Here is a 14,045-nt window from a genome sequence, read left to right as displayed (position 1 = left end):
TATAAATGTGATTATATGTCTGAGTTCACTTTAGTTCACTAAATTCTATTGTAGTGTCATAACTAAATTTAATTTTTAACATTGAAATTATGCTGCACAATTTACTAGTATTACAGTTTTATCCTCTTATGATTTACATGGGATTTTTTATATATGCTTTGTATGACATTGACACAGTTAATTTTTTCCTAATTTTTATTAGATATTTTCTTCATTTACATTTCAAATGCTATCCCAAAAGTGCCCTATATCCTCCCCTCTCCCTGCTTCCCTACACACTCATTCCCACTTCTTGGCCTTGGTAACCCTTGCACTAGGACATATAAAGTTTGCAAGATCAAGGGGCCTCTCATCATATATACTATCATATCATCTGCAAATAGTGATATTTTCACTTCTTCCTTTCCAATTTTTATTCCCTTGACTTCCTTTTATTGTCCAATTGCTCTGGCTAGGACTTCAAGTACTATATTGAATAGGTAGGGAGAAAGTGGATAGCCTTGTCTAGTCTCTTGTTTTAGTGGGATTGCTTCATGTTTCTCTCTATTTAGTTTGATGTTAGTTACTGGTTTGCTGTAGATTGTTTTTATTATGTTTAGGTATGGGCCTTGAATTCCCGATCTTTCCATGACTTTTATCATGAAAGGGTATTGGATTTTGTGAAATGCTTTCTCAGCATCTAATGATATGATCATGTGGTTTTTGTCTTTGAATTTGTTTACATAGTGGATTACGTTGATGGATTTCTGCATAGTAAACCATCCCTGCATCCCTGAGATGAAGCCTACTTGATCATGATAGATGATCATTTTGATGTGCTCTTGGATTCAGTGTCCAAGGATTTTATTGAGTATTTTTGCATCGATTTTCATAAGGGAAATTGGTCTGAAGTTCTCTTTCTTTGTTGGATCTTTGTGTGGGTTAAGTATCAGAGTAATTGTGGCTTCATACAATGAATTGGGTAGAGTACTTTCTGTTTATATTTTGTGGAATAGTTTGAGGAGAATTGGGATTAGGTTTTCTTTAAAGGTCTGATAGAAGTTTACACTGAACCCATCTGGTCCTGGGCTTTTTTTTTTTTTTTTTTTTTTTTTTGGTTGGGAGACTATTAATGACTGCTTCTATTTCTTTAGGGGATATGGGACTGTTTAGATCGTTAATCTGAATCTGATTTAACTTTGGTACCTGGTATCTGTCTAGGAAGTTGTTCTTTTCATCCAGGTTTTCCAGTTTTGTTGAGTACAGCCTTTTGTAGTAGGATCTGATGACATTTTGGATTTCCTCAGGATCTGTTGTTATGTCTCCTTTTTCATTTCTGATTTGGTTAATTAGGATACTGTCCCTGTGCCCTCTAGTGAGTCTGGCTAAGGATTTATGTATCTTGTTGATTTTCTCCAAGAACCAGCTCCTGGTTCAGTAGGTTCTTTGAATAGTTCTTTTAGTTTCCACTTGGATGATTTGAGCCCTGAGTTTGATTATTTCCTGCCTTCTACTCCTCTTGGGTGAACTTGCTTCCTTTTGCTCTAGAGATTTTAGATGTGCTGTCAACCTTCTATATTATGCTCTCTTAGTTTCTTTTTGTCAATCCTCAGAGCTATGAGTTTTCCTTTTAGGATTACTTTCATCATGTCCTATAAGTTTCAGTATGCTGTGACTTCACTTTCGTTAAACTCTAAAACGTCTTTAATCTCCTTCTTTATTTCTTCCTTGACCAAGGTATCATTGAGTAGAGTGTAATTCAGCTTCCAAGTGAATGTTGGCTTTCTATTATTTATGCTGCTATTGAAGATCAACCTTAGTCCATGGTGATCTTATAGGATTCATGGAATAATTTCAATATTTTTGTATCTGTTGAGGCCTGTTTTTTGACCAATTATATGGTAGACTTTGGAAAAGGTATCAGGAGGTGCTGAGAAGAAGGCATATCCTTTTGTTTTAGGATAAAATTTTCTGTATATATCTGTTAAATCCATTTCTTTCATAACTTCTGTTAGTTTCAATGTGTCTCTGTTTAGTTTCTGTTTCCAGGATCTGTCCAATGATGAGAGTGGGGTGTTGAAATCTCCCACTATTATTGTGTGTGCTACAATAAGTGCTTTGAACTTTACTAAAGTTTCCTTAATGATTGTGGCTGCCCTTGCATTTGAAGCATAGATATTCAGAATTGAGTGTTCATCTTGGAAGATTTTACCTTTGATGAGTATGAAGTGTTCCTCCTTCTCTTTTTTGATAACTTTTGGTTGGAAGTCAATTTTATCCAACATTAGAATGGCAACTCCAACTTGTTTCTTTGGACCATTTGCTTGGAAAATTGTTTTGCAGCCTTTCACTCTGAGATAATGTCTGTCTTTGTCCCTGAGGTGGGATTCCTGTATTCAGCAAAATGTTGGGTCCTGTTTACGTAGCCAGTCTGTTAGTCTATGTCTTTTTATTGGGGAATTGAATCCTTTGATATTAAGAGATATTAAGGAAAAGTAATTATTGCTTCCTGTTATTTTTGTTGTTAGAGTTTGGGTTCTCTTATTTTGGCTGTCTATTTTTAGGTTCGTTGAAGGATTATTTTCTTGCTTTTTCTAGGGCATAATTTCCGGTTTTGTATTGGAATTTTCCCTTTATTATCCTTTGAAGGTCTAGTTTCAAGGAAAGATATTGTCTGAATTTGGTTTTGTCATGGAATACCTTGGTTTATCCATCTATGGTAATTGAGAGTTTTGATGGGTATAGTAACCTGGGGTGCTATTTGTGTTCTCTTAGAGTCTGTATAACATCTTTCCAGGATCTTCTGGCTTTCATAGTCTCTGGTGAGAAGTCTGGTGTAATTCTAAGAGGTTTGCCTTTACATGTTACTTGACCTTTTTCCCTTACTGATTTTAATATTCTGTCTTTATTTAGTGCATTTGTTGTTCTGATTATTATATGATGGGAGGAATTTCTTATCTGGTCCAGTCTATTTGGAGTTCTGTAGGCTGCTTGTATGTTCATGGGCATCTCTTTCTTTAGTTTGGGAAGTTTTCTTCTATAATTTTGTTGAAGATAATTACTGGCCCTTAAGTTGACAATCTTCATCCTCATATACTGCTATTATCCATAGGTTTGGTCTTCTCATAGTGTCCTGGATTTCCTGCACGGTTTGAGTTAGGATCTTTCTGGATTTTGCATATTCTTTGATTTTTGTGTACATGTTTTCTATGGAATTTCCTGCACCTGATATTCTCTTCCATTCTTGTATTGCTGCTGCTCAAATCTATGTTTCCTGATTTATTTCCTAGGAATTCTATCTCTATAGTTGTCTCCCTTTGGGTTTTCTTTATTATTTCTATTTCCTTTTTTTTTTTTTTTTTTTTTTTTAGATCTTTAATGGTGGTGTTCACTTCCATTACCTGTTTGGTTGTGTTTTACTGTAATTCTTTAAGGGATTTTTGTGTTTCCTCTTTAAAGACTTCTACTTGTTTAGCTGTGTTTTCCTGTAATTCTTTAAGGGCTTCACCTGTTTAGCATTGTTCTCCTGTATTTCTTTGAGTTACCAATTCCATTTTTAAAATCCTCTACCACCATCATGAGATATGATTTTAAATGTGAATCTTGCTTTTTGGGTTTGTTGGGGTATCCAGGACTCGCTGTGGTGGGTGTACTGGGTTCTGATGATGCCCAGTTGTCTTGGTTTCTGTTAGTAATATTCTTATGCTTGCATTTCACCATCTGGTAATCTCTGGTGTTAGATTATCTAGCTGCCTCTGGCTGGAGCTCGTTCCTTTTGTGATTCTGTTAGCCTCTGTCAGCACTCCTGGGAGTTAAACTCTCCCCTAAGTCCCAGTGATCATTGCACTCTCTGCAGGCAAGCTCTCCTCTTGCAGGGAAGGTGTCCAGAAGTCTGGAGCTCCAATCCACTTCCTAAGTCCTGGTGTCAGACCCTTCCCTGGAGGTCAACTCTCCTCTGGCAAGGAAGGTTCCCTGAGGTCTGGGTCTCAACTCTGCCTCCTGGCTGAGGATGAAGGTCTGAGAGGACCCTGTCCAAGAAGCTCTGTTGCTTCTGCTGCCCATGTGCTCTCAAGTGATCCCAAGGTCCCAGGTGTCCTAGTGAGCCTGAAGTGTGGAGAGTCCTCTGGAGACCTTGGACCCTCTACCAGGTTTGCGCTAAAGATGCCGTAGGGCAGGCCCCGACTGGAAAGAATCCCAGCCTCTGGTCTGGCATGGTTCCTTTGTCCCTGTTCCTGCTGGTACAACACCCTCCTGGATTCTTTGAAACTGATGTTGCTTTCCACTCACCAGTGATCAAGAGGACCTGGGTATGCTAGGGGCCCTTTGGAGTGGAGAGTCCTCTGGGGACCTTTGGGCACCACAGTTAATTTTATTGAGATTAGGTGAAGCTAACATTTCTCTTTCCTTTTGGAGCTGTGACGAAAGGATGGACCATCTAGAGACTGCCATATCCGGGGATCCATCCCATAATCAGCTTCCAAACGCTGACACCATTGCATACACTAGCAAGATTTTGCTGAAAGGACCCAGATATAGCTGTCTCTTGTGGGACTATACCGGGGCCTAGCAAACACAGAAGTGGATGCTCACAGTCAGCTATTGGATAGATCACAGGGCCCCCAATGGAGGAGCTAGAGATAGTACCCAAGGAGCTAAAGGGATCTGCAACCCTATAGGTGGAACAACATTATGAACTAACCAATACCCCTGAGCTCTTGACTCTAGCTACATATGTATGAGAAGATGGCCTAGTCGGCCATCACTGGAAAGAGAGGCCCATTGGACTTGGAAACTTTATATGCCCCAGTACAGGGGAACACCAGGGCCAAAAAGTGGGAGTGGGTGGGTAGGGGAGTGGGGGGGGGGAGGGTATGGGGGACTTTTGGGATAGAATTGGAAATGTAAATGAGGAAAATGCCTAATAAAAATATTTTTAAAAAGAATATTTACTTCTGTGTCGAATGGAGTGTTCTGTATAGGTGTTTTAGGTTTAGATAATTTCTATTGTTCTAAAAGTCATTTATTTCCAATCAATTCATTCTTTCTAGATGCTATATATACAATTGAATATTAATTATGATGAATTTCATACTTTTATTGTAAAACAGTTCATTAGTCTTTGGAATGTCTGCTTCATGTTTATTGAAGGTCACTTACTTGATGAAGATGCATTTACAATTCTATTATTTTTTAATTTAGCACAATCATAAGATCAACACTACATCTTTAATTTTTTCTATTTTTCTTACATATTTTCTTTACATTTCAAATATTCTCTTTCCTGGTTTCTCCTCTGAAAATCCCCTAGCCCCTCCATCCTCCCCCTGCTCACCAACCCACCCACTCCTGCCTCTACACCCTGGCATTACCCTACACTGGGGCATAGAGCCTTCACAGGACCAAGGGCCTCGAATCCAATTGATGACTGACTAGGTCATCTTCTGCTACTTATGCAGCTAGAGCCAAAAATCCTACAATGTGTACTCTTTGGTTGGTGGTTTAGTCCCTTGGAGCTTGCGGGGCGTGGGGGGGGGGGAGGGAGTACCGGTTAGTTCAAATTGTTGTTCCTCCTATGGGGATGCAATCCCCTTCAGCTCCTTGGGTCCTTTCTCTAACTCCTTTATTGGAGATCTTATGCTCAGTCCAATGGATGGCTATAAGCATCCACTTCTGTATTGGTCAGGCACTGGCAGAGCCTCTCAGGAGAAAGCTATACCAGGCTCCTGTCAGCAAGTACTTCTTGGCACCCACAATAGTATATGGGTTTGGTGTTTGTATATGGGATGGATACCCAGGTGGGGCAGTCTCTGGGTGCCCTTTCCTTCAGTCTCTGCTCCACACTTTGTCTCTGTAACTCTTTCTATGGGTATTTTATTCCCCCTTCTAAGATGAAAACAAGTATCCACACTTTGGTCTTCCTTCTTCTTGAGTTTCATGTGTTTTGTGAATTATATCTTGGGTATTCCTAGCTTCTAAGCTAATAGCCACTTATCAGAGAGTGAGTATCATGTGTGTTCTTTTGTGATTGGGTTACCTTGCTTAGGATGATATCCTCTATTTCCATCTATTTGCCTAAGAATTTCATAAATTCATTGTTTTTAAAAGCTAAGTAGTACTCCATTGTGTAAATGTACCACATTTTCTGTATCCATTCCTGTATTGAGGGGCATCTGGGTTCTTTCCAGCTTCTGACTATTATAAATAAGACTGCTATTAACATAGCAGAACATGGGTCCTTATTACAAGTTGGAGCACCTTCTGAGTATATGCCCAGGAGTGGTATTGGTAGGTCCTTGGGTAGTAGTATGTCCAATTTTTAAAGGAACCTCCAAACTAATTTCCAGAGTGGTTGTACCAGCTTGCAATCCCACCAGCAATGGAGGAGTGTTTCTATTCCTCCACATTCTCCACAGCATCTACTGTCACCTGAATTTTTGATCTTAGCCATTCTGACTGGTGTGAGGTGGAATCTCAGGGATGCCTTGATTTGCATTTCCCTGATGACTAAGGATGTTGAACATTCTCTAGGTGCTTTTCATCCATTTGATATTCCTCAGTTGAGAATTTTTTGTTTAGCTCTGTACACCATTTTTAATTGGGTTATTTTGTTATCTGGAGCCTAACTTCTTGAGTTCCTTGTATATATTGGATATTAGCCCTCTATCGGATGTAGGATTGGTAAAGATCTTTTCCCAATCTGTTGGTTGCAGTTTTGTCCTATTGCAGTGTCTTTTGCAATTTTATGAGGTCACACTTGTCAATTCTTGATCTTAGAGCATGAGTTATTGGTGTTCTGTTCACGAAAATTTCCCCTGTGTTCATGTGCTGAAGGCTGTTCCCCAATTTCTCCTCTATTTATTTCAGTGTCTCTGGTTTTATGTGGAGGTCCTTGAACCACTTAGACTTGAGATTTGTACAAGGAGATAAGAATGGATCAATTCACATTCTTCTACATGTTAACTGCCAGTTGAGCCAACACCATTTGTTGAAAATGCTGTCTTTTTGTTGTTCTTGTTGGATGGTTTTAGCTCCTTTGTCAAAGATCAAGTGACCTTATGTGTGTGGGTTCATTTCTGAGTCTTCAGTTCTATTCCATTAATCTACCTGTCTGTCACTGTATCAATATCATGTAGTTTTTTTTGTTTTGTTTTCTTTTTGTTTTGTTTTGTTTTGTTTTTTTATCACGATTGCTTTGTAGTACAGCTTGAGGTCAGGATGATTCCACCAGAGTTTCTTTTATTGTTGAGAACAGTTTTCAGTATCTTAAAATTTTTGTTATTCCAGATGTATTTGCAAATTGCTCCTTTAACTCTGAAGAATTGAGTTGGAATTTCGATGGGGATTGCATTGAATCTGTGGATTACTTTTAGCAAGGTAGCCGTTTTTACTATATTAATCCTGCCAATCCATGAGCATGGGCTTTATTTTGTTTTTTTAAAACTATTCTAATTAATTCTTTGAGAAGTCCACAACTGTTTTGCCTGTATTCACTTCTAACTCATCTATCATCTATTCAGTCCTGATCCACCTCCACATTCTCTGCCCAAATTCTTGTCCCACTTTATACTTTTATTTTATGCCGTATGAATTTTTATTGTTGCTCTCATTTATTCTGGATGTGGGTCACTCAACTGGAAAGTGGTGTACCTATCAAAAGCTACAGTCATTAAAAAAAAAACCGAACTCTCCTACCTTTAGAAGTCATCAACTGACCCTCAGATCAGTGTTGTAGTTCACACACCCCTTCTCTCCCTCTCCAGATTGGGTTGTTCTTGAACAGGTCTTGTGGAGGTAAGCATAGGTGCTATGAGTTCTTGAAGGCAGTGGTTCTCTCGTATACCAGAGACACAATAGTAGGAAATAGGGTTCAGGTGATGAAATGATCTTGTGATTACTGTCCCTGAGTCTATTTAAAGTATCAATTATATATGTTTCAGTTCCCTTGCATCTCTGAAATAAAAGTCACTTGATCATGAGGTGATCTTGAATTCAACTTGAAAATATTTTATTCTGAATTTTGCAAGTTTGTTAATCATAGAGATTAGCCTATAACTTTCTCTTTCTTCCCTTGTTCTTTCTCTGCTTTTGGTTATGAGAGCAATATTGGATTCCCACAAATGACATAAAAATTGTTCTTCCTTGTCATTTTTTGAAGTAACATGAGAAGTATTGATATTATCTTTTCTCTAAAGTTCTGGTAGAATTCTGCACTGAAACTGCCTGGCAGTAGGCTTTTTGTAGTTGAGGAAATTTTGTTTTCTACTTCCATGTCATTGATTATTATACATCTGTTGACTTTATTCCTTTCATTTTGATCTAACACTGGTAAGTCATTGCATCTAAAATTCATCTTTTTTTTTGTTTTCCAGTTTAATAGAATATACATTTTTAGAGTATATCTTTATGATTCTCCATAGTTTTGCACTGTCTGTTGTGATGTCTCCTTTTTTTCTCTGATTTTCTTAATTTGGACTTCTCTCTCTTACTTTTGGATATGTTAGCTAAAGGTTTGTTGATCTTGATCATTGTTTACCTTTTAATTTAATTTTTGTTTTTTAGATTATATTTCATTACAACATTACTAGCAAACTCTTACTCTCACCAAAACCTCACATATATTCCCCTACACTCCCATGTAGACTCATGGTAATTGATCCTTTGTATAGTTTTTGTTTCTTTGTCCGCTATTATTTTATTAGTTTAAGACCTGATATTAATTATCTCTTGCCATCTACTTTTTGGAGGTGGTGTTTGTTCTTGTTTTTCTAAGGCTTAGAGTGCCTCATTGAGTTATTAATATATATCACTTAATTTTTATATAGACATTTACAGCTATATTCATTCCCCTTATTTAATATATTACTTCCTTTCCCATGATCCTTATGTCCTTCATACTGATCATCTCATGTTTTTATTTTTTAATGATCATTGGTGCATATGTGTGTGTATGGGGGTGTGGTGTGGTGTGTATATGTATTGCATATATAAATGCAACCAGTTGAGTTTATTTATTATTGATTTATGTCCATATTTTAAGGCTGACCATTTAATGTTGGATAACATTTAGTATGTTCAACTATGTGAAAGACTAAATTTCCCCATCTCTGCAGTTTTTAATTGCCTGGATCTCTTCATGTAGGGTTGAATTACCATGCCATTTTTTTCATCAATGTCATCATTCCCACTGATGTTATCACTGTTCAGATATTTTTCAGGGAGAACAGTTTTGAGATGGCCATAGCTTCCCTCTCCTATCTAGAAGAATCAGTCTTGCAGCAGATATTCTATTCCCCTGGCTCTTACAATCTTTCTTTATCTTCTTCCAAGATATGCCCAAGTTTTAAATATCAGAGTTATATTGTAAATGTTATAATTCAGGAGAGGGAAACCCATAGTCAGATGTTCTCTGCAATTTAAATAGGTGATTCTTTCTCCATTTGCTCCACAAAGAAGCTTTATTGATGACATGTGAAAGCTGCTCTAGTCTATTGGTACTAAGAAAATTATTTATAATACAGGTAAGAATTTTACTAGTTTAAGAATTATTATTTCAATAGAAGAGTTGGATAGGTTTCCAGTAACAGCATGACTCCCATATTGTTGAGCAATCCTTAAATACATGTAGACAGACGTTTGTTACTGTTGAGATATAACTTCCACAATTGCACCATTTTGTATCCAAATGCATTCCAGAATATGTGCTGGCCTCCAGTTTTCTGCTCTTGCTGCAAATACAGAGTCCCCTTGTTTCCTCAAGCCATGGAGACAATAGAGATTAGGAGAGTGACCTCCAGCTCCTAATATAGCCTCAGAGCCACAAATTGTGGTGTTACCATTGGCATAATTCTTGTGGGTACAGCCCACAGAGACCTTGCTGAATTTGAGGTTGACAATTCTCCTTTAGGAGCTGAACAGGACTCAGAACTGTGTATACTGGTTTGTGATAATACAAATACAGAATGGGCACCAGCGTGGGTCTGATGCTAAGCACTGCAGGGGAAGGTCCAACTTGACCATTTCTGAGTTCCCTGAGAGACACACCCGGTTTGGACCGAGGTTGATATCTAGTTCCAGTTACAACCGAAGAATCTTTCTAAGGCTCTGCCTCCCCTCCCCAAAAGATACCAAGAGCCATGAGTGTGGGTTGTGACAGCACCCACGGGAGGAATCGGGTCAAAGCTTCCCCAGCCATGGTTAATGCCCACTCATCCAAGGATGAGAAAATCATTTGATCACCTCAGTTAAGTGTGGCCTTATTAAATTTAATTCAAAGGGGGGAGATGTTGGAGACCATACCATGAGAAAGTTGACCTTTCACAGTTTCCCACCCTAACAAGCCAAATGGCCTTGTGTTGAGGAGCTGGTCACCCCCTCCTCTCTATTCCCTTCCTGGCAGCTGAGGCCATAAAAAGCTGAATTATAGTCTCCCCTTCCTTATCTCTTCCTGACTCCTAAGACTTCTTAGGACATGAGTTATGTGCTGAGCCCAGCTTGACACCCCGGACTGTTAAGGAGGAATCTACATTCCTGAGATAGGACTCAATTCGCCTCACGCCTGCAGTTAGAATTCGGCCTTCATGTTCCCAGATGCCTGCTTCTTTGTTCTTTGTTAATTCCCCCTCAAACCCACCCTATTTCCCTTCACTGTGTGCTTATAACCTGGCATTTTCAGCCTAATAAACTGAGACCTTGACAGGAACTCTCATTGGGCTCCTCTCTTCTTTGCCTTCCGCTCATTTCTCTTGCAGGTTTGCGGTTCCCCTCGTACCCACGAATAACTGGGTCCTGCTGGACAGGACAAATATGGAAATAAAATTACCATTTCAATGTATGGAAATAAAATCATTAGTTTTTAGTGTAAACCTTTATAGGTATTTGAGGATAATTTTGATGCAAGCCATGCTATATTCGTGGTTAGAAAATGATTTGGAGCTGCATTACAGAGATGAGAGGTTTTATATGGTAAATATCAATACAGAGAAAGTTAGTGATTTAATAATGTTGGTTATACAATATTAAACACACAGGAAGCTACGTGGAGATTATAAACTTATGATCAGTTTGATATTTAAAAATGATAATGACGTCTTATCTATTATCCCCTGTCAGAGCATTTAAAGCTCTAGCCTTGTTGATAATTCTGCAGCACATCAACTTCTCAAATTCATGAACTACTTTTCTCCTAGTATCCTGTGATCCCTTGATGGTCATGAGTGGTTATCACTCTTTCTTTGTTACCTATGTCTCCTCAGATCAGGTAGTCCTTCCATCCCTCCCTATTCCATAGACCATGTTGCTAGTTGATAACACATGCAATGGACCCAGGTCATATTCACTGTGTCAATATAATCTTGCTAGATATGCTTTCTTAACTCTTTAACACTATTTGAACTTTATGGTAAGTCTACAGCAATTTGAGTCCATGAATAACTTTTTAAAAAAGTTAATAGCAAATTCTTCATAAAATGTTTGCCACGGCTCTAATACCAAATCTGTACTTTTCCACTTGCTATTAATTTAAGTTTCCTCACAAATAAAAAGAAATCTAGTTAGGAGTATTCTATCAAGAATCTATTGAACTTAGGAACAAAGAAACTTCTTGTAACTCTGTGTTGAAATATTGTATTAGGCATAAAGCATTAGAGTCAAGTATCTGCCAATGTTTTTATTAGGTTTATCATATGAACTATTTAAACAGATTTTAAAACAGATTTTAATATTAGGAAATTGACATAAACAAAATCATCTTCTTTTTTCCATATTTTCTATAGACTTATCAAACATTTTACACACAAACATACACACACCTGGGCAGATAATCTTTGGAGTTCAATTTTAGACAAACAAGAAATATAAATATAAAAATGGAATTTAGACAATCAATACCACAGATTCTGAAAAGTCATATTAGTTTCCACCACTATTTTATGTACATTTAGAGACAGTGTGTTGGCCACAAAATGAAGTTATCCAATATTGTAGATTTGTTGTAGTGTTGTGTTCAGTAAAAAAAAAAATCAATCAATCAATCAAATTATTGTATCAAATCATTCTTAGGAAGATGACAATCATCCTTTGAAAAATAATTTTGAACACCTGGCAATAACAGTGACTGATCTTTTTATTGGTGGGACAGAGTCAATGAGCACAACACTGAGATATGCTCTCCTACTCCTATTGAAGTACCCACATGTCACAGGTGAGGATGAAACAGGTGTTGAACCACTGTGCTCTTGTAAGATGCTGATAAGACGCTGGATAGACATCTGCACGTAGTCATTTGACTTCTCAGTATTTCATTTTCTGTTTCACTGTCTGTAATGAGGAGGGTGACTAATAAAAGTAGAGAATATGTGTTCTGGATTCCCAGGCAGGTGGTAGGCACCATCTAAATATATTGGACTGTGGTTACCTATTGTTTTACTCCCCTAATTGAGGATTTTGGAACATACAAATAGGTTTTACTTGATTCTTGTCACTGTTGCATAATGGCAAAATAGTTGGAGAAATAGTTTCAAACTACACATGCATGCACATAAATTGAAAATAAATATTGAATTTTAACAGATAGCTGATGCCAAATGTCTTTCATCAATGACTATCATAACAGATAACTATACTTAAATTTATTGTTTAAAATATTTAATTACCTATATTTTATTATGACTCCAAATGATAAATATATGCTAATGAATAATAATCCTAATTTGATAGGACAGTACCATAAATCTAATTCATAGCAGTTCTGTACACCTGAATTTATTCTTGATCATGAAATATATGTTTATAATTCTGATGAGGCATAGTCTCCATGCACTGGGTAACCTTGCATTATTGTAACAAACATGCCACATTTCCCAGAGGCCATTTTAAATGTCTGACATGGTGGCCCATGCTTGTAATCTTATCACTGGTTATATGAAGAAAAGATAACTGAGGTGTTCACTGGATAGTTGTTATAGACTAATTAATTCACTAGAGGGTCTTAGAATCAGAGAAGAAACAAGGAGAATGACTCCTGAAGAACACCTAAGAACCTAAGAATATAATTCTGCCTCCAATGCCTAAGTAAATGTTTGAAAATGCACATGTATAAATGTGTATTGAGAGAGAGAGAGAGAGAGAGAGAGAGAGAGAGAGAGAGAGAGAGAGAGAGAGAGAGAGAGAGAAATGATTTACACACAAGTAGTAACTATTTAGTAGGTGAGTGGTATGGATACAATTGCAGTGTATATGGTGTGAGTACTGTGGTCTGTACTGTTTGTGTCTCTGTGTGTGTCTGGGTGTGTGTGTATTGATCAATTGTCTTTTCAAAATTTTTACTAGTAAAGAACACTTTAAGGCACCTTCATTATGCCCTAGATAGGCCTGCATTGTTGTGAAAAAAAAAAACATGTCACTTCTCTCCTTTTCCAACACCTTTCACTGTGACCAATTAGCTAAAGTCCAGGAAGAAATTGAGCATGTGATCGGCAAGCACCGAAGACCATGCATGCAGGACAGGAGCCACATGCCCTATACAAATGCCATGATTCATGAGGTCCAGAGATTCATTGACCTTGTCCCCAACAACCTGCCCCATGAAGTGACCTGTGACATTAAATTCAGGAACTACTTCATTCCCAAGGTAAGCTTATGTTTTTGCATCTCTATGCTTTTGATGCTCCTAGGTTCACAATGTGACTCCAGTCCACAGAGTCATATAGTGCTATGAGTGCCTTATGCTGATTCATGGATGGGATAGCAGCTCTACAGGAGGCAGGGACATAGCAGTGTTGCTTTCACATTTGGTCTTCTTTCCAAATATTTTAGTAAAGCCTAGGTGCTTACATTTCCATGTTTATTTCCCAAATTTTTCTTGATTTTTTTCAAAAACTCTGGATATATATATATATAGACACACAGACACACAGACACACAGACACACACACACACACACACATATATATATAACAGAATATAAATATATACTTCAGATTAATTTTGAGAGAGTCTACTAAGATTAGAATAATAACCCTTTGATTAGCATCTTTCAGGTACTCTCAAATTCATACCTATGTAGACAG

At 37.6% G+C, this 14,045-nt stretch overlaps 1 protein-coding gene across 2 annotated transcripts in view; it reads left to right on the top strand.

The window, feature by feature from the left end:
- Cyp2c54 (cytochrome P450, family 2, subfamily c, polypeptide 54) overlaps positions 1-14,045 on the top strand; it is a 35,907-nt gene that overhangs the window by 14,164 nt on the left and 7,698 nt on the right. For both annotated transcript variants that reach the window (XM_006527172.2, NM_206537.2), the window contains 2 exons: positions 12,037-12,178; positions 13,419-13,606. In XM_006527172.2, the coding sequence (XP_006527235.1) occupies positions 12,037-12,178; positions 13,419-13,606 (330 nt within the window). The remainder of the gene's footprint in view (positions 1-12,036; positions 12,179-13,418; positions 13,607-14,045) is intronic.

The sequence above is a fragment of the Mus musculus genome, chromosome 19, assembly GCF_000001635.26.
Source record: "Mus musculus strain C57BL/6J chromosome 19, GRCm38.p6 C57BL/6J".
Taxonomy (NCBI): domain Eukaryota; kingdom Metazoa; phylum Chordata; class Mammalia; order Rodentia; family Muridae; genus Mus; species Mus musculus.
This window is presented reverse-complemented; position numbering and strand designations above follow the sequence as displayed.